This window comes from Propithecus coquereli, unplaced genomic scaffold (assembly GCF_000956105.1).
Source record: "Propithecus coquereli isolate 6110/MARCELLA unplaced genomic scaffold, Pcoq_1.0 Scaffold12, whole genome shotgun sequence".
Classification (NCBI taxonomy): Eukaryota; Metazoa; Chordata; class Mammalia; order Primates; family Indriidae; genus Propithecus; species Propithecus coquereli.
Window position 1 is genome coordinate 5624736 of NW_012136080.1, and position 19835 is coordinate 5644570.

Genomic DNA, 19835 nt, shown 5'->3' on the forward strand with positions numbered 1-19835 from the left:
AAACATTAGGTGTTATTAGCATACAAATGAACTTTCCCTGAATTTTTTGGTTATAAAGTATTGTCACCACCATTCTATGTTTTCAAAACATCTTGCTTCAGGAGTTTTAAGCTTCTTTTAAGCATTAAGATAACTATCCTAATGTAATGAGCAAATCAACATACAGCTTTATTTCAATATACTGTATAGAGAATACAGTGAGATATAAAGAGTTTACCGATTTTCTTAAGTCAAAATACATGCCAGAACATATAAGAATAACATGTATGAGATGTTGGGCAAGGGGAGGGGGGAGGGGGAAGAAGGGGACAGGCATATGCACAAACAATGAGTACGATGCGCACCCCCGGGGGAATGGACACACTTGAAGCTTGGACTTGGGGGGGAGGGAGGGTAAGGGCGTCACATGTAACCTAATCATCTGTACCCCCATAACATGCTGAAATAAAAAAAATAATAAAAAAAAAAATACATGCCAGACGTAAAGTTCAAATCTTCTTTCTTTTGAATTTGATACTCTCTGTGAGGAAAAAAGGTATAATTCGTTATTTCATCAATTAAAATTTTTATTGTCTTTTCAATTCCACTGAAAATACTAAACATACAGAAATTCCTTGGCCTTAACAGACTTCCTGAATTATTTTCTGAATTTTTACCTCTATCAAGAAAAAAAAAATTGAAGGTTATTTTCTTCAGTGTCACAGTCACTGCTACTTCAATAACAGAATCTTTCCAGAATCTGAGATTAAGACCTCAACAGCTCTATCCTGGAAGTGACTGAAACAATCGTGCCAACCCACCAGAGTTCACCGTGCCGGAAACTGAGAAAAGTGACGGACTGGGGGAGAATGCACAGGGCCTGCAGTTAAGTGCTTACATTTAAAATGATAAGTGAACCAAAGCCAGGGTGAACCAAAATAAAAAGTATAAAGCCAAAATATGATATTCAAATAAGGCAGGGTGAAGCAGGGAGTATTAAAGATGACATTTCAAATTATGGATGATAAAGAGATGGGGAAAAATCAAATGTTACCTTTAAAACAGGACAGAGTTTCTTGCTAGGGTGTTTTTTTTGGGGGGGGAAGTGGGTATTTTAATGGATTTATTAGCAAACTTTCAGGAACAGCACAGATCTTTCTCACGTAAAGAATCAAATCACAGTAAAATATCAGAAACTGAATCATTCAAACACATCTTCCCAAGATCTGTATAGGTTTTACCGACCAAATCGGTCATGCACAAAGTACTTGCCCTGGTGCCCAGAAGACATATAAGAAATCTGGCAGACAAGAATTCAAGCATTTTTTACAGCAAAAAGAGGAGAGAGCAGAGTCCTCTTGACATATTTAACACTTGAACCAAGCAGAGGTGCAAACCCTAACGAGAGCCCGTGACTCTCCATTTTAGCTTCTGATCTCCATAGGCAGCTTCCCAGCCACATGCAGGTCTCTGGTTTGAGCCTCTACATAGAAATTTAGGGAATTCAGCCTCTCTGCCCTCTCGATGCTCTTCTGTTGCTGTTTTTAAACATGACCCCAATGATCTATTCTGTTCAAATATAGCAGAAAAGCCTAAGGCTAGACTAACAGTACTCTCTACACACGAAATCAGCCCTCTCATGAAGGTAGATGCTTAACTGTTCCTCTTACTCTTGAGAACCTCCATCCACGTGCCAGGCTAACCTGTCTGCTGCTATTGCTTCCACAGTGGCCACAGCACCATGGCATGTCTTGGGGCCAAGCTTCAATCTACCACTAAAGTGAATTAGCCCCTGGAGCCATGGTGTGAAGGCCATCCCCCCAACAGTGGTAGGTACAGAGCACTCCAGAGCTTTCTATACCTTTCCTTGTCCCTCTGTTCTTCTCTCCACCACCTTTAGAGCACAGCCACCTGACAAGTGTGCCCTGGTGTGCCACCAGTGGGTTATAGGCCTGACATGGCATGGATCCCTGAAACCCCTACCCCTCCATTTCCCACCCCTGCTGCAGCATACAGCTGGGTGGGGCCTCTAGCCCTAAGCAATCACTTCAGTTTAGCTGTAGAATTACATCATTTTCTATGTGTGGCCTGGAGTGAAAAAGATTGGAAGCACCATTTTGGAATATAATTAACGGATCCAATAGCCCCTGATGTTCTCAGGAATGGTGGACCTGAGAGTTGCCAAATTTTTTATCTGGGCACAGGAGCTTTATCACACCCTGTTATTCTGGAGATATCTTCTAAGCCATCTTACTCCTTGTTTTACCCTGCTGTCTGGCAACTGGTAATGATGAGGACAGCAGCACAAATGCACTGAGGCCAGGGCTGCTGCCAGAGAGAGGACACTTCTCACCGACTTCTCAGTAATGAGCCCAGCAGAGCACTCGCGACAGGTCCTGTTTCTCTCCCTTTCTTTCACTGTCTTGCTTCCAAGCCCCTCATGGTAGCGTTCATAAATGGCAGCTATTCTTTAGCACAAAAAGGCTATTTAACTATTTAGAAATATTTTTCAAAAATACCTTCTTCCCTAACAATGAAGATGGGTAAGAAGATCTGGCTAATTATGCTGTAGGAAAGGAAACCCCTCTCACTCTTTGCTTGGCAAATATTACTGAATACTGAATTTTCATAGGAAGGTTGTAAAATTTCTCCCCCAAAGAATGTTAATTTAGAAATAAGTAAATAAAACTGCCTAGTAAAGGCATATGTATTAGCAATGGTGTCACAATCAAGATCAGGATAGCTCGAGAGCACTCTGCTGCTGCCAAACTGTGGGTGCCCCTCCAGTCTCTAGACAGGAGTCTCCAAGGACTCGGCCTCCCCCCAGGCCACTTCTCCTCTTGGTGCCTACTCAAGACAAATGAGGGACACGAGCTTCTCTGCTGGAAGATTCATCCACATTAATTTGGAAAAGGAAAAAATTGACCTAAAAGAATAAATGGGAATAATGACAACCTCCTAGCACAATTGAGTTGAGGAGAAAGAGTCCATACCACGTAATTAAGACTATGAACATGCAACAAGTGAAATGTTCATATTACTGCTTTGCAGCCAATAAAATATATTTTATAGATGCTTCGGGAGTTCAAAGTTCATTCCTCTTGACAACAAAGGTCTGCATGGTGAGAGGAAAATGCCCCAGCATTCAGAAAGCACATGTTCACCCAAAGGTCATGACATGTCAGCCCAGCCTGTCAGCCCACCATAATGAGGGGCACTGGGGCATCACTAGATTGGTTCTCTTCCTCCCAGTATAAATAACCCTTACAAACAGACATTCATCTGGCAAGTGTCGATTTATAATCATCTATGAGTAAACAGCATTTTTACTACATTTATTTTAGCAAAGGTTGAAATATCTAATCACCTCTTTCTAGATTAGTGCTCACACCTCTGTCAAATTTGTTCTTTCTAAAAACTATCGCTCCGAGGGATGTTCTTCTTCCATGCTGCAGAATGCCATGGTACACAGACGTAGTCTCTCTTGTGAGAGATGGACAAGAGCCGAGGCACAGACCTGGAAATAGTGGCTGCACAGTGATGATTAATCCAGGTAGATTAAGGCTCCGAATATCCAACCCAGAGCCTTTTTAGTAACTGAAATAATATAATTTTACCTTTACCTGGATCAAAACTACATTCTTATGGCATAATGATTAGTACACAGGACAGACCATTGTTTTCACATACAAAATCTGTTTCTCCAAATTTGACTAAGGACTTGTTCCCCTTCATTGATATTTTGGTATTTTATATCCCCTCAAGAAAAGGGCAGCTCAACTTATTGATGGAAAAACTCCACTGAGGCAGCTTAAAGCTTAATCTTATCCCCTACACTCCCCCAGCCATGGAGTCACAAACTGTCTGTCACCTGCAGGATTTTGGGAGCTATTTGTTCTCTTATATCTAAGAGAGCTAAGGAGGGCAGTCAAGAACCCAACATATGGCTGGACAAGGCGGCTCATGCCTGTACTCCTAGCATTCTGGGAGGCAGAGGCAGGAGGATAGCTTGAGCTCAGGAATTCGAGACCAGCCTGAGCAAGAGCAAGACCATGTCTCTACCAAAAATAGAAAAATTAGCCAGGTGTCATGGCATGTACCAGTAGTCCCACCTACTTAGGAGGCTGAGGCAGGAGAATTGCTTGGGCCCAGGAGGTTAAGGTTGCAGTGAGCTAGGATGACACCACTACATTCTAGCCCAGGCAACAGAGTGAGACTCTTGCTCAAAAAAAAAAAAAAAAAAAAGAATCCAACATATGAGAAAGGTTTCACAGCTATTCTTCATCCTGCATACACCCCCGGGGTGTTTAGCAAACCCTCAGAGGTTCTGATTTAATTGGAGTGGAGTGGGGTATGCATATTAGTATGTTTTAGAATCCAGGTAATTCCAGTGTTTCTTAGAATGACTCATCTGAAGATTTGGTGTTTTCTCTCCCTTCTTCCCACCTGAAAGAATTGTTAGATGGGGCAGGATAAGTGTTCAGAAGAGCTAAAATACTCTGCTGACCACCTGAGATCCTGGGTATATTGCTATTCAGTGGTGATCAAACAACTCTTGATTTTCTCCATATATCTAGATAACTCGTTTTGATTTGTTAACTGCTTTCGAGACCAAAAAACACCATCTAGAAAATCATTATGCAAAGAACAGGTGCTCCACAAACGAATGGTTCTCAAAGTTTTTGTATGAGCAGCACACTTTGGAATATTAAACCTTTCGAGTGCACCTGAAAGGATTAAAATGCTCAAAACTACACTAAACAAAGCATAAAAACTCCAAGCAATCACAACTACAGCATAAGATGACGACAATGACCAACACACTCTTCTGTACTGTGTCAACTTCCCACCTAGGCCTAGCTCCTTATGTGCTCCTGGTACATTCCAGGAAAGATCCAGGCTTTGTGCTCTTCCGTCAAGCTGCCTCTCTCTCCACCCACCCACTTTCCACAGCATCCTTCAACTCGGGGCTCTAGCCGGTCTCACCATGTACAAGCACCCCTCTGCAGCAAAAAAAACACGTTTCACGTGCTGATCCACACACATCAGCCAACAGTAAAAGGCATCGCCCTAAAATAGTGCAGGGGGAAGTAACCAGCAAGTATCTGAATTTGATTAATATTCACAATTTAGTTGTTTAAATCAACTTAATTCATTGAAGTATGATATACCTCCAGAAAAAAATCCTAAGTATACAGCTTAAGGGATTTTTACAAAGTGAACCCACCCTGGAATCAATACCCAGATCCAGAAACCAAACATCATGGCACCCAGAAGGTCTCTTGGTTCCCCCTCCCAGTCATCAGCCCCAAAGGTAACCACTATTCTGATTTCTATCACCCCAAATTATTTTATCTGCTTTTGAACTTTAAATAAGTGGAATACAAAATATCCACTCTTTTGTGTCTGGTTTCTTTCCCTTAACATTACGCTTGAGAGACAAGTGGTGCATGAAACAGCCATCTGTTCTTTTTGTTACTCTTTCTTGTCCTTATAGTATTCCATTGTGTGATATACTATTTTATAAGATGGGCATTTGGGTTGCTGTTTCCAATTTGCGGCTGTTACAGTTAATGCTGCTGTAAGCACTCTGGTACATGTCTTTCAATATACATATGTAATAATTTCTATGGGGTGTATACCTAGTAAGGAAGACAGTAAGGTAGGTATACAAGGATGGGCAAATAGACTGATGTAACAAAACAGACCCCAGAAACAGACTCTCACATATATGGTCACTTGATTCACCAATGCAGTGGGGAAAAGATGATATTTTCCAATAAATGATGCTAAATTAATTACTTGGATATTTATAAAGAAAGAAAATCTTGACCCATCTCACACCATACACAAAAATCCTGATAGACTATAGCTCTAAATGTGAAAAATAAAACAATAAAGGCTGTAGAGGTTAAATAAATGAATATTTTTATGGTCTTAAGCTAAGCAAAGACTTCTGAAACAGGTCACAAAAAAAATACCCACAAATAAAAATACTGATAAATTGAACTTCTCTAAAATTAAGAATTGTTATTCATTAAAAGATACCCTTTAAGACAGTGAAAAGGTAAGCCACATACTAGAAGACATTTTCAATATATAATACATCACACAAAAGACATATCCAGAAAATGTAAAGAAGTCCTACATATCAATTTAAAAAAAATAGAAACAACCCTTTTTTTTAAGTGGGCAAAAGACTTGAACAGGCATTTTAACAAAAGGGAATATCCAAATGGCCAAGAAACATGAAAAGGTGTTCAACATCATTAGTCATCAGGGAAATTTAACCAAAAAGCCACAGTAAGGTACCATTACATAACCATCACAATCAAAAAACAAAAAAACAAAGAAACACTGACTATACCAAATGTGAGCATTTAGAGCAACTAGAATTCATATAAGCTCTTGAGTGTGTAAATTGATTTAACTAGTTAGGAAAATCAATTGATAGTATCTCCTAAAGCTGAACATATACATATCCTACAACATAGCAATTCTACTTCTAATTTTAGCAATAATTTTAAATGTATAGAAAATTATTTATGGGAATATATATAAGCCAGGAGAAGCTTTGAAAGAGCACATAGATCTCTTTCAACAAATGATCAAGTACTCCAAAAAAACACATCCTTAAAACTGATATTTCATCAGGAATTCTATTAGCTCCGATATGAAAAAATCTGAACAATTCTATCGGCATTTAATATAAGCTATTAGTATGGATTCACAGAAATAAGAATCTTAGCAACTCGCTTTATTTCCTTCAAGAATAAACGTTAAACCACATTAACAATCTGAAAAATTACATCTATTATCCCCACAGGATATCAGAGCTTACAAGGGAGACAGAAAATAAAAGGTAGCAGGAAACCATATGGAGACAGTCATATGGCTTGTGATTCTAATGGTATATGCAAAAGAGGTCACTTATCCCTCTGTGGCCACACTAACTGGTCAAAAGCAACAGAGGCTTCATCAGCAATGTTCATAAAAAACAGCCTACCCCTTCCTGGGCATTTTTAGTTTGGAGAGTAGACACCTGCTACCCATCAGTCTCTCAAGAGACAGACAGGACTCGTGTCAACCCACCACTACATTATTTGGTTTGTTCTTAATCGTTATTATTTATAAACAGTCTTCAGAGTATATGCATGCATAAGCGTAGCATGTGTACACATGCACCTATCTACAGCAAAAAAAAATTTGCAAAAATAGCTGTCTGAAAGACCACATCTTATTCTATTAATACCCACATACTGCAGTATTACATAACAATTTTTTCCAATTCTGTTATGCTAATATGCAAATAAATGAATTCAACCATAGCTAGGAGCTAAATGTACTAATCAGTATGGCCTTGTGTATCTCTAACTATAAAAGAATTTTACATGATCTCTTTCTGTTCTGAAAATCCCATGACTCTCCATTATTAATCACTTTTAAACCCAGCTCTTGGTTTCTGGGATGTTAATACCTGCAACATCAACATCAGTATATTTAGCACACTCCAAGAACATACTTGACTATTGATTTCATAGTAATGTGTCGTAAGTATTACCATATTTTAAAATTCTATAATTATTTGACAACTTTAAAATAATAATAGGGATAGATACTATCAGACACAGCCCACCTAAAAAAAAAAATGTTACTAACTGTTACCTGCTTTACCTTCCAGGACCCTAAAATGTATATAAGTTGACTTTTTGTTAAAAAAAACAAAAATGGAAAATGAGCCTCCTAAAAAGATTTTTAATCCATCAAAGGAGAGAAGAGAGAAAAAGGACAAAGTCCTGGTTTGTGGACCGGACAGAACCCTGGGGCATGGTGGACAGGACTATAGCTAATGGCTTCACGTTGCTTAGGTACACATGGGTTGCATTCCAAGATTCAGCCACAGAAAGCCAAACTTTTCCAATTAAAAATTAGGTGTCTATTTTAGGACTGGTAGAAACTGCCAAAATCAAGGAGCCAGAATGGCTTTGGCAAGTAGGAGAAAAAAGGGAAAGCCAAAGTCACTCAGAGGATGGAGTGGGAGAGTGTGATGGAGCAGTTAAAAGCGTGGGCTTTCAAGACAGTCAAACCTAGTCTGAATGCTGGCTTTTCTTCTTATGGGCTCTGTAACCTTGCTTGGAAATTCCCAAACTTTGTGGAATGAATTTCCTTGTCTGTAAAGAGAATGACGATGTCTCTTTCCAGGTTACAGTGAGAGTTGCATGAGATGGTGCATACAAAGCATGTCATAGTATCTCCTGTACCCAATCCTTGCATTCCAACAAAGGGCAGAATTTCTAACATTATATGACAACATATGCTGCAGGATTAAAGATTCCACTCCTACAACTATGTCTATTAATACTCTAGACTCCTTATGTATCTTCTTTTTTATTAATTTTATAGCACTCCCAATGAATATTTTTTGACTGTCCAATATTAATGACAATAAACATTTAAGTTAGTTCCTTAAAAATAAATAAAAACTGAGCAAAAACTATAGATATCACTTAAAGAAACCAAATACCAGAAAAGAGATTAAATGCCTTAATAAACAATAGCACTCTCTTGCCATGCTTTGATAGAAGAACAAAAATCAAAAGAATTTTTCAAAGATCTACTCTTATTTCAGGGGCACAAAAGGGACAGATCATTTATATTAACATCTTGCAGAACAATTCTGGAACCAACCAAATTCCTGGATCCAACTTTAAATAAAGGTATTTTCTTCCCTTTGTTTTCAAAATTATGTACATGAAATAAATTTCTTCTTGGACGTGTATAGCCCACTAAGTTTTATATTTCAATCAAAACCAGTTGGAGTTAAGTCTAAATAAGATCTTCGTCAAACTCCTAAGATAAGTTATGTCATTCCTGTCGATTTATTCATCCATTCACACATTTATTCAACACACATATACTTAAATACATGCTTTCCAAAAGACATTAAATTAGATGTTTTCATAAACTCAAGGTGAATAAGATGTAGTTGCCTTTGAGGCAAAATGAAAATGGAGATACAGGCAGAGTGGTGGTTTGAAGGCAAAAAGAGAATTCACTCTAACTGGGAGTTGATTACCTGAGGAAGACCTTAACAATGACTAAAAGAAGAGGAAAGCATGCCAAGCTGAAGAAAGAGAGGCATGAACATAAAGGCTAAGTTTAGGCACAGAGGGCAATCTTAATGGGCTCCAGTATAGGTTGTAAAGGAGTTTGTAAGAAGAAGATTTTGTTATAAGTAGGGTGACCACATGATTTATCATCCAAACTGGAATGCCTTTGAGAGTGAAAGGAGGTGCTACTAATAATTTTGTCAGGACAAAAGATATAAATGTGGATTGTCCTGGGCAAATCAAGACACATGGGTGCTTGGCATAATAAAATTAAGTTCAATACCCTCTGATCACATAGCTGTGGTTATTTACATATGTGCACAGTTGTATTGAGGTATCAGATTTAGAAAGGCACCAAAAAAAATCATTCTTAAAAGCATCTATAGAACACATCTGAGAAATTTTTCTAGGCACATTTGCTTATTTCAAAAGACAAAACTTCTCAAATGGGCATGGCAGTGTTAGTGACATCCAACTCAAACAGAGTTAAAGGATTCTGCTCATCTCAGTATAAAATCTAAATCAATAGAAACTAAAAATCAGAAAAACATAACTATGTGATGCTTAATAGGTGCTTATTAAGTGTCATACACTGCTCACATATCATCTCATTTAATCTTCAAAACAACATTATGAGAGGGGATTTTATTCTACCCATTTTAAAGATGGAGTAATTAGACACACAACTTCAGTATCTTGCCCAAGCCCATACAGAAAGCAAGTGGGGGAGCCAGAATTTAATCCAAACACCTAACTCCAGACTCCATTTTTCACACCCCTATTCTGCCTCCTGAATAGTCCAGACATATAACATGTGGCCTGGGTGCAGCCCTCAATTCCAGAGTGCAACCCAGCTGAGATTATTAGCTAGAATGCGTTTTACCTAATTACCCCTACCATGTGACCAAGCACTAGTGGCCAGAGGGCCTAGCCTCCTGCCCTGCTCCGCCACTCTAGAATGAGCAGGTGCCGAATATCCTGCCAGCAGGCTGGACCATTCACATAATTGTCTCCGAAGCTCAACACAATTTGTTATATACTTTGGGTACTCTAAAGTTATGGAATTATTCTGACACTAAGAAAATAGGCATGACCGAAACTTCCCTGGTGGCTCCGATTTGAGTTTGAGTCACAACTGACACTCATGCTAAGCACAACCCTCCCGATTCACCTTTATTAACAGCAAAAAAAGCTGGTCAGGGAGCTTACAAACATGCAGTTTCAGAGCCTGTGGCCCACTGGTAAAAAATATTTGAATCCCACTCGTACAGAATGAAAAGGTAGTTAAAGTAATCCAGAAGTCTGGCAGATAAGCAAATAATAACATCCAAAACTCAGTATTAATAAGGAGTAGAGCATCTATTCTTGGACATGTAGGTATAATGTCTACAGAGAAATTATGAATGTTCATGCTTCATTTATATCTGCATTTAGGCTGTAAACAACATTTTGTTGAATATTGAGGCATGGATAACTTCAGCATAAAAAAGAAGAAAATAAATCACAGTCTAGTTTAGATGCCTTGCAGAGCACACAGAACTCTAAAAGGAAGTGACCATATTCTGGGAGATCATTCTAAGAAAATAACTTAAGTGGATGATATCAGCAATTTATAAACAATTTCCTGTCACTTGCCTATTTGGATTTGGTCAAAAACAATGCAAATCAAATAAAACTATTTGGGGGAGAGGTTGGAAAACAGGGAAGGAGAGGCAAAAGGGGGCAAATAATTTTTAGGATATGAAAATTAATACACTCTGATTACCTTTGAAAACTGAACTCTGAATTGAGACAAAAGCTCTCTGAGCCGGCTAAAACAAGCAACCATGTCCTGATCTTTCAACAGTTATCTTGTGTGGTCTAAATGCATTAGTGCAAAGTAAAGTGGAGTGTTGCTGATTGGCCATTAGATTTTTCTGACCTAAATGATCCAGGCTGCCTATCTATCCAGACAAATTCACTCTGTAATCCAATTACTGTCTGTTTAATATTTATGATATGCCCACAGGTTTGCAGGGCATGCAGTTATCTTTGCTTCCCCCATTCAAAAAAAAAAAAAGTTTAAAGTCAAATGTATTTCTTTTTAAGATTCAATTCAAAAAATGGTTACTGTGTACTGTTATCTGTGCAGAATTGGTAAATACAGCCCCACTTTTGCCTGCAAGAAGCCTAGTTTATTTAAACCATGGGCCAATACAGTATATATTATAGACACGTAAGTTTTCATTATTTTTGTTTAAATATGAATAACAGATGTGAAAAGCCTCCTTGTTCTCCACGTTGGAGAGCTCAGCATCAAGACCTAAGTATGTATGTTAGTATAAAGATAGTAAAAGTGTTTCTCCCACACAACTTGACACTATGATAATTATAATAATGATAAGAAAAATAAGGGCTGCCCCCTTGGGCAAGGTCAGACTACTGGTCCTACTGGTGGCTGTGAAGCTGAAAGCCCTGGTCAAGCAGCCACAACAGGTGACTAAACAGCTGCCGGGCTATATTATCTGTCAACAACTTCTGCCAGCAGAAATACAGATTCTTTTTCTCCCTCCAACTTCTCCTACGTTTAAAGGGGAAAATCAAATCTCGTGTCCCAAACCACCAATGCTACCTTAATTACATAGAAAATTTAAACTGCCACTGTAATTTGAGAGACAGTGGAGTACAGCCATACTCAAGTGGAGTACGATAACCAGCTCCAGCACCTGGGGCAAGAAGTTAACCTCTCTGAACTCTGATTTCCTCCAGTCTCTGTGGTTGGTGCAGGACCAAATCAGAGAATTCTGGTAAACACTGTTCACATGTCTTGCACATAGTGAGTGTTTAATAGATGGTAGCTTCTGTTATTGCTTCTAAATACCAAAATAATGCAATGCCTGTATTTCTTACTTATTGAAAAAGGACATGAGATCGTGCCATGGTCTGGGGATGGAAGGGAGGAGAAGACTGCAAAGAAACCTGCTGGAATTTTCTGAGGTGATGGAAATGCCCTATATCTTGTTTACGGTGGTGATTACGTGACTGTATGTGTTTGTCAAAGCTCATAGAACTGGATGCCAACAAGAGTGAATTTTACTGTATGCAAATCATATTGCATTTTTAAAAATATCAACCAAAGTATTTAACTAGTTCTGATTAAAATAAACCATCTAAACTAACAGACATTTTAACTTACTTCTAAAACTAAAAAGAAATCTAAAGCCTAAAATGCTACTTTGTATTTTTAGACCAAGCCCTTGAATTCAAGGATTGAGAAGTTTGTAAAAAATGGATGCCATCTGAACAATTAACCAAATTTACTATTTCAAAATAAAGCATAGATTGTATTGAATAATGTGATGAAATGAATTACGGAAACAGAAAATGAAAGTGATGTTTTCATTTACTAGATTACTTAAGATGACAAACAGAATGGCTTCTTCTCTAAAAATCCAGTAATGGGCCTTTATAAACAGTCTCAAAAATGTATCATTATTTTCAATAAGCTAAGGAAAAGTAGAAAAGTCTGGTAATGATTTCCATGATTTATTTATCATCTCAAGCTATTTGTAAAAGTTTCTACAAGGCTGCTCACCCTGAATTTTCATCAACACTCTTACCACAACCAAGGAGCTCTTTGGGTATGTATCTACGCATATGTTTTGGCAGAAAATGTAGTTTTACAACAATTTCTTCCTCAACACTGTATTTACAAAACAGATGGGGTACCAAAGAAATTATTTTAAATGAAAAATATAATTCAGGTAAGCCTACAATGTACTTCTGTGTAAGTCCTGCACTTTAGCAATAATCCCTCCCCTTTCTTTGCCCACCATATATCACATTTAGGCCATTATTTCTCCCTCTGACTTGGGGATCCCCACTTAAGAGGGATGTCAAGACCGTAATGAAGATGGAAACTAGGAAAGAAGCACAGTTCACATTTCAACTACTATAACCCCATAAATACTGGCCTGGCTTCCTTAGCTATCATTTACTCCCTGCTGTTCCCTCCAGTCCCCAATTATCACCTTGCTTACTAATCTACTCACAGACCACCTAACTGGCATGCATCCTTATATTTAAAAACAAGAAGAAAAAAAAGGAAACCAAGGAAAGATGTTACTATTGCTTTTTTTTCACTTGGGCTTCTGCTTAAGCTTTTTATTCTTTTTTAACAAAAATGAAATGTAATTTCTGCCATTCATGTGACAAAAATATCTGTGCAATATTCATTGCTTTATGAAATTTGATTTTAAAGTACAAGATCTCTTTTTCTATTAGGATATTGTCTTGATGTTGTAAGTTATGTCTTAGAAAACACCACACTAAATTTCTAAAATCTTGATGCTTCAAGGTATCAATTCAAGGGGAAACATACAAGTAGTTGCCTGTTTAAATACAGTATCCTCTGTTTCCTACAGCACAAGCTTGATCAATTTTCAGTACCACTTCCATAATTTTTAAGAATGTTTAAGAAAATGCAAGTTGAAAATAGAGGCAAGAAAAAGAAGTCTGTTAAGTCATCTTAAGAAGTTCAAGATAATAAACAAGATAGGAGACTAGTAAATCCAAAACCACCTGTTTTAAGAAATTAACAGAACTTAAAGAAAACATTACTTCCTCCATTCATTCATTACTGGGTTTATTTAGTCCCTGCTATGCTCCTGACATTTTGTATCTAGGGATACAATGGTGAACAAGAAGCCAGTTGCCTTCATAAGAAAGAAGAAAAATGAAAAAATATCTTTAAAAGTTTTAGAATTCAATATAGGTATCAATGTCATTTCTAAAACCAGTGACTGCTGAACAATTAATTATTTTCCCATATGTTTCTAGCAGAGCCTCCAATGAAGAAATATCTACTGACAAGTTCTCAATGCCATATATCAGAAATATTGACAAATCATCCTTCTTCCTTGTCTCCCATAAATGTAAACTTAAAATAGATGCTGTTGTAATTCAGTAAGTTACACTATGAATCCCACTATGGACACTAACAAAGTTTGATTTTTTTTTAATGCAAAAACAGGCCCTGAAAGCAACTGAAAGAAAGGGATTAAAATTAGGTAGGCTAGTATCCTCTCAGGAATTTTTATCTCAAATTTCATTAACACCAAAATGCAAAATCACCACAAATATTTTGTGGCAAATAAAAACAGAAATGTCACATAACTCTGTCAATAGAATTGATTAGCATACACAGTGGAAAGTAACTTCCAAAGAAACATAAGCTACAGAGTAAAAGAAAATATGTCACTAAAAGCTATGTCTGCAGCAAAAAGACACTTTACTTTCCTTAGTTTAACTCTAAATCTGTGCTGTAGGTAGTTAGTACACTCGATCCTTAAGCCCTTCAATTGTGCCCTTGCCAAGACATAAACTGAGCAAACAGATGACAAAGCGAAATGCAGTTTCACAACTGCCTCTTACGTAGAGTAGCAAGGTGGTATATTTCACTAGATTACTGCAGAAGTTGATAACACCATCAGACATTTTCACAGTACTTGGAAGATTTTTGCAGGTCCAATTAAATTTCAAATACTACCAGTGCCAACTCTTCACCTGTGACACGTTCTGCCCTCTCTCCCACCAGTTATCAATCACAGGAAGGGTGAGTGCAGCCTGTCAATGTGCTTTCTTGCTCACTGTCCTAACAACTCCTTGATTTTCAGAAAGCAATATTTTCATATTTGCTCTATACTTGAGCAAGCTCAAGGAGATAGCGTTGCCTAAGGCTCTGCTCTTCTTAACTCAACAACTTTTTTTTTCACTTCATGTCACAAGAAATATTTTTACATTGCGGACCAAACATTAGAATGAAACCACCACAAACTCAAGAGTTCCTAATGTTACTTCTTGTGTTTAAAATGCACAAAACAATCTCTGGCTTTCTCCTGCTAACTAACACTGTGCAAAAGATATCAAAACCAAGCAAACTGCCCAAAAGAACTTCCACAGAACTGGAGGCCTGCCCACTGCAGCAAGGAAAAGATTAAATCATGTGGAACTGTAATCTCTCCGAGCTTTTGAGCCTAAGAAAGCGGAAATCTGCATTTATGTTCAGAAACCTACTCCATTTCTCCTTGTGACTGAGTGACTGGCGATGTTGCACCCTCGAAGTGTAATCATTTACAAGAAGCAACTAACCATATACAGATCAGAAAAAAACCTATTAAACAATCTCTATTCATCGCCTGGGATTTTTAAGAAAATGCTTTCACATAATCCCTGTTTTTAAAATACAACAGAAATCTTACAGGGAGTCTGTTACCAGCCTAGGCTACCACAGAAGAGCATGCCTACCAGGGCAGGTACAAGGCCCTAATTCCAGGCCAATCCTGAGAGAGGTGACAGCCCCAAGTTCAACTGGCAGATGCCTGAGCACAGCTCCTCCTGCACATCAGGATCACCTCTCCATTCTTTCCGAATGCCATTTGCATCCAACCCCTGCTCAACCACCCCGAGCACCCTGTATCAGTGGTTCCTGTTAGCAGTGGGCCCCCCTTCAACCCCTCCTTCCACCACCACTTCCCCCAGGAGGAAACAGACCCCAAGGACGGCTGGGGGTGGGCGATGAGCGCCCTTCTCCCACCTACCTTGATGATGCTGCTCCGGCGGGGCAGGCCGCCCGGCTTGGTCTCCCGGGGAAGAGGACAGACGGCCGGGCTGGGGGTCGGGGCGAGCGCAACGCCGCGGGGTCCCCTGGTAGGGCTGGCCCGGGCTTCGTCCCCGGACACGCCGAGGCTGCAGTCTCCGTTGGAAACCCCGCCGCTGTCATAGCGCGCCCGCCCGTGGCCAAGGCGACCTCCCCCGCCGCCGCCGCCGCCGCCGCCTTCGCCGGCTCCGGCTTTCAAGGCGCCCTTGGCGCCGAGGGCCGGGCCCGGGGACGTGGGCAGGGCCCCGCCGGCGGCGCCCCCCCGGCCGTACTCCGCCATGGGCGCCCCGCGACCCGCCTGCACAAAGCCGCGTCCCCGCGTCCCCGCGTCCCCGCCGCCGCCTCGGGCCGCCGCGCGCGGCCCCTCCTCCTCGCCTCCTCCCGCCGCCGCCTCGGCCGCTTCTTCCGCTTCTTTTTTTTTTTTTTTTTAATTTAGATGCGATGTTTGTTTCGAGCTCGCCTTGCACAGAGTCAAAGTCGTGGCGGCAGAATTATCGGAAGATTCCTGCTGAGGAAAGAAAGGAGAGATAAGTCAGCTCGGGCGCCGGCGGAGCCCCGCTCCCGGCACCTGGGGAAGGAAAACACGCCCCGACACACGCGCCGCTGCGGGCGCCAAAAATAACCCGCGCGGGCCGGGCGCCCACCCGGGCAACCCGGCGCCCACCTCAGGGGCTCGAGGCACCCACCCCGAGGTAACGGGGCGCCTACGTCAGGGGCTGGGGGCACTCTCTCCCAGGGCTCAGGGCAGCCACCCCGGGGGTCGGAGCACCCACCACGCGGGAAAAGGGCGAGGGGAAGCGGCCGGCGCCCCGACGCTCCCCGACCACGCGGAGGCGCCTCCGAGGGTCCCGAGCGGGCGGAGAGTGACGCCTGGATCTCCCCAGACCCCAGTTCCCCAGAGGCCGCCTCGTGCGGAGCACTGTCACGTCCTCCCCAGGGCCCCCGCTGAGGCTCGCGGCGCCGGGAGGAAGCGCACAGTGGGCAGGGGAGGCCTGGCCCTGACACTCTCCGTGCGGCCCCCGGGGCAGCTACTGGAAGGGCAGCCAGACCGACCCACCCCCGCCCGCGGCTGTCTCCTCCCGGCTCGACGCTGCCCCCTATAGGCCTCGGGGACCCTCCCCAGCCAGCCCCCGACCCACCGTGAGCCGCCGGGGCTCCCGCTCGATGGTGCTGCCGTCGCGGCTGCAGTCACCGAGGCCGAATCATGGGGCCGCGGGGACCTCGCTGCCGAGCGGACGGCGGCGGGCGGCGGCCGCAGGTCCTGCATACCCCCAGCTTCCCGGAGCTGCCGCAACTGCCAATCACCGCCCGGAGCCCCGAGGGGCAACCACGGCGCAGGCCGCCAGCCGCGAGCTAGGGTCCTGGGGCTCGGGATCCCGGCCGCTGCGCCTCACTCCTGCCCCCTCCCAGCGCACGGAACTCGTTCCCCTCCCACCCAGCTGGGGAAAAGGCCATGCAGACGCTCCCTTCTGGGCTTCCCCAGTGGGTCAGACCCATTTCACATACTGAAACCAATGCCGTTCCCCTGGGCTCCTAAACCGTGAATTGATTCAACTAGTTGCAAGAATGCTGGGGCCGGGGTGAGGGGTGGGGTGGCTGGCGGGCTATGAGGGGCAGAGGACATCGACAGAGCCTCTTTCGTGCCCCCAGAGTCGTCCCACAGAGATTTATCACCTCCCTCTCAATGACCTTCCTGATCCAGCCACCAGGGATGCCAGCTGGCCCAGCCCGCTGTGGGACCCAGCCTAGCTCAGGCTCATCTTTTGGGACAGGATCCTGCTTGCGTCGCTACAGCCCGTCCCTCCTCTCTCTGCTCTTCCCGCACCCGCTTAAGGCAGAGTGACCAGCCTAAAAATTAAAGCCGATCATGTCACTCCCCTGCACAGATATTTCCCCAGGATCTCCATCCCTGGAGCCAGACAGGGCCCAAGCCCCGCAGCGTGGTACCCGAAGCCCCACCCAGCCGGGCCCCACCCACCTCTCCATCCCGGGCTCCCTGGGCTCCAGCCTCCTGCCTTTTCTAGCACCCCACCTCTTCCCCAACTCCAGTGCTTCCTTTTCCATGAATGCACTCCCCGCAGGGCACGAAGGAGAAACTGATAGTCCGCAAGGGAGTGAACTTAAAGACCTTGCTTTCATTAGCTGGTGTTGTAGCAAATTGCCAAGTGGCCTCTGAGGAAATAGGCTTTAAATACATATACATGCTTGCCCTTGCCCCCGAAGCAACATCAAATACTTTCATGTTATTCTTGGGGGCGTTTTAATTCTTCCAATCCTCTGGATTCATGTTTTTGTAACCCATCAGACAAGCTTTTATACATATCTTGCCAACCTGGGCCTACACACTAACAGAAATGTTTTCACATCAATGAACAACAATGTTTTAATATTTTATTCAGTCTCATCCCTTTTCCTAATTTTGTTTCAAAACAGAGTTGGGGTTTTTTTCCCCTGTCTTGTGATAGTTTTGCAGAAAAATATAGTCACATAATTCAAATCAGGTTCTTAATTTGCCTTATCAAATTTATAGTCATAATAGCCTGCAAGTATGCTTTAAGGGAGGAAAAGAAGAATGCTGGGGCCTTTATTCTTAAAGTTCTCTAATTCTGATTATTTTGAATAAACACCCAGAGGTATCACTGTCCTTGCTGTGTGAGGATCTAATCTTCTCCAAATTTACCAATCACTAGTAAAATGCTATGCCTCCATGGATCCTGTGCCTCTTACCATGAATTTGCTGAGGTGAGTAGCGACATATTGAGGTTTAAACCTCCAGCATGCTTTTTATAGAGCCACCATTTAATTCGCCAATACCCTCCAAAATGAGCACCTATCCATCTCACTCTAGATTCCCAACAGGTCAAACTGGGGAGCTTCTTTGAAATAGACTTGGCATTTAAATTAAAACGTTTCCCAAAGCATCTTGGCAGACCTGTAACTAATGATTCCAGAAGCCCAAGGCCTGTGCCAGGTTCCATTTTATCCCCATAAGTGTTTGTCTCCCACAAGCCACTGGTCACGCCTGCTGATGTTACAGCAGTACTTCATCATGCAAAGAGCCAAACTGTAGGTACCATATCTCAGATATGGCGATGGGAAGCAGCATGTTCCTCTGACGTGTGCAATTCTTGGCTCCCCACAGGCTTTTTAATAGGCTAAACTCAGATTTTTTTCATCACAGTGTAGTAAGCAATTGTTTCTCCTCCTTCCTGCTTGTCTCTCTGCAGTTACTAAGTGATTGCTTTCCATTTTTCCTGTTCCATGAACAATGTTATTGAAGAAACCGTAAATATTTTGCCAAAATTCTTGCTGAAGTGTCTTCATGGCATTGTGAAATTCATAGAAGTTAAAGTTAGAAAAAGAGCCAAAATACCATAGTCATTCCTCAGTAAATATTGTTTAATGGCTTCTTCAGACTAATTTTCAGAGCAGGACAATAAAAGATAGGCAAGAGATTAATAGAGTGTTCATTGTGGATAACTCCATGGTACTTATGCCAATTTGTTTATCTATATACTAATGGTTGGATTCCGATGAGTAATTTATGATGTTTAAAATCAACAGACACCTTTAAATCTCAGTATATCACACCTGCAATTCATAGTTTTATCTCTTTTAAGCTTTCTTCATATTTCAATCCATCTCAGCTTTTAATCGTTGTCACCCTTCACCAACCTGTCTTCTATTTGTTTGCATCATTAATCTGATGCCTAGAACTTGAGCTATTCAGGCTCCCTGGTCCATAATAACCTTCCTTCAGCCCCCCAAAATAACGCTGACACTGTTTACTGATTTCTTGCCGTCATTTATACCCTTGAAGGTTATGAATTCATATCTAGTTTCCAGTTCGCAGGCTCTAATATTACGACTCTCCAAATTTTTCTGACTCACTGAGCACATGGCCTTCAGATTATTTTCTCTTTCGATGTATTATGACAATTTTCATTCCCAAATCTCAATTTTATTTTATTTCCCGTATTTCTCTAAAGATGCAGTTCAACCTCTGAGCCTTCACGTTCAACTTATCTCCATATGCTTAACGTGAGAGCTAACTAGAGCAGAAAGTGGACCAAAATGCTTTAAGGAAATAGCAGATGATATCAACATGC

At 41.7% G+C, this 19835-nt stretch overlaps 1 protein-coding gene across 1 annotated transcript in view; it reads right to left on the reverse strand.

Moving 5' to 3' along the window:
• Positions 1 to 16081, reverse strand: part of PLCL2 (phospholipase C-like 2) — a 189056-nt gene extending 172975 nt beyond the window's left edge. The window contains exon 1 of the mRNA XM_012663625.1: positions 15668 to 16081. Coding sequence (XP_012519079.1) covers positions 15668 to 16006 — 339 coding nt within the window. The 5' untranslated portion in view covers positions 16007 to 16081. The remainder of the gene's footprint in view (positions 1 to 15667) is intronic.
• Positions 16082 to 19835: the final 3754 nt, after the last annotated feature.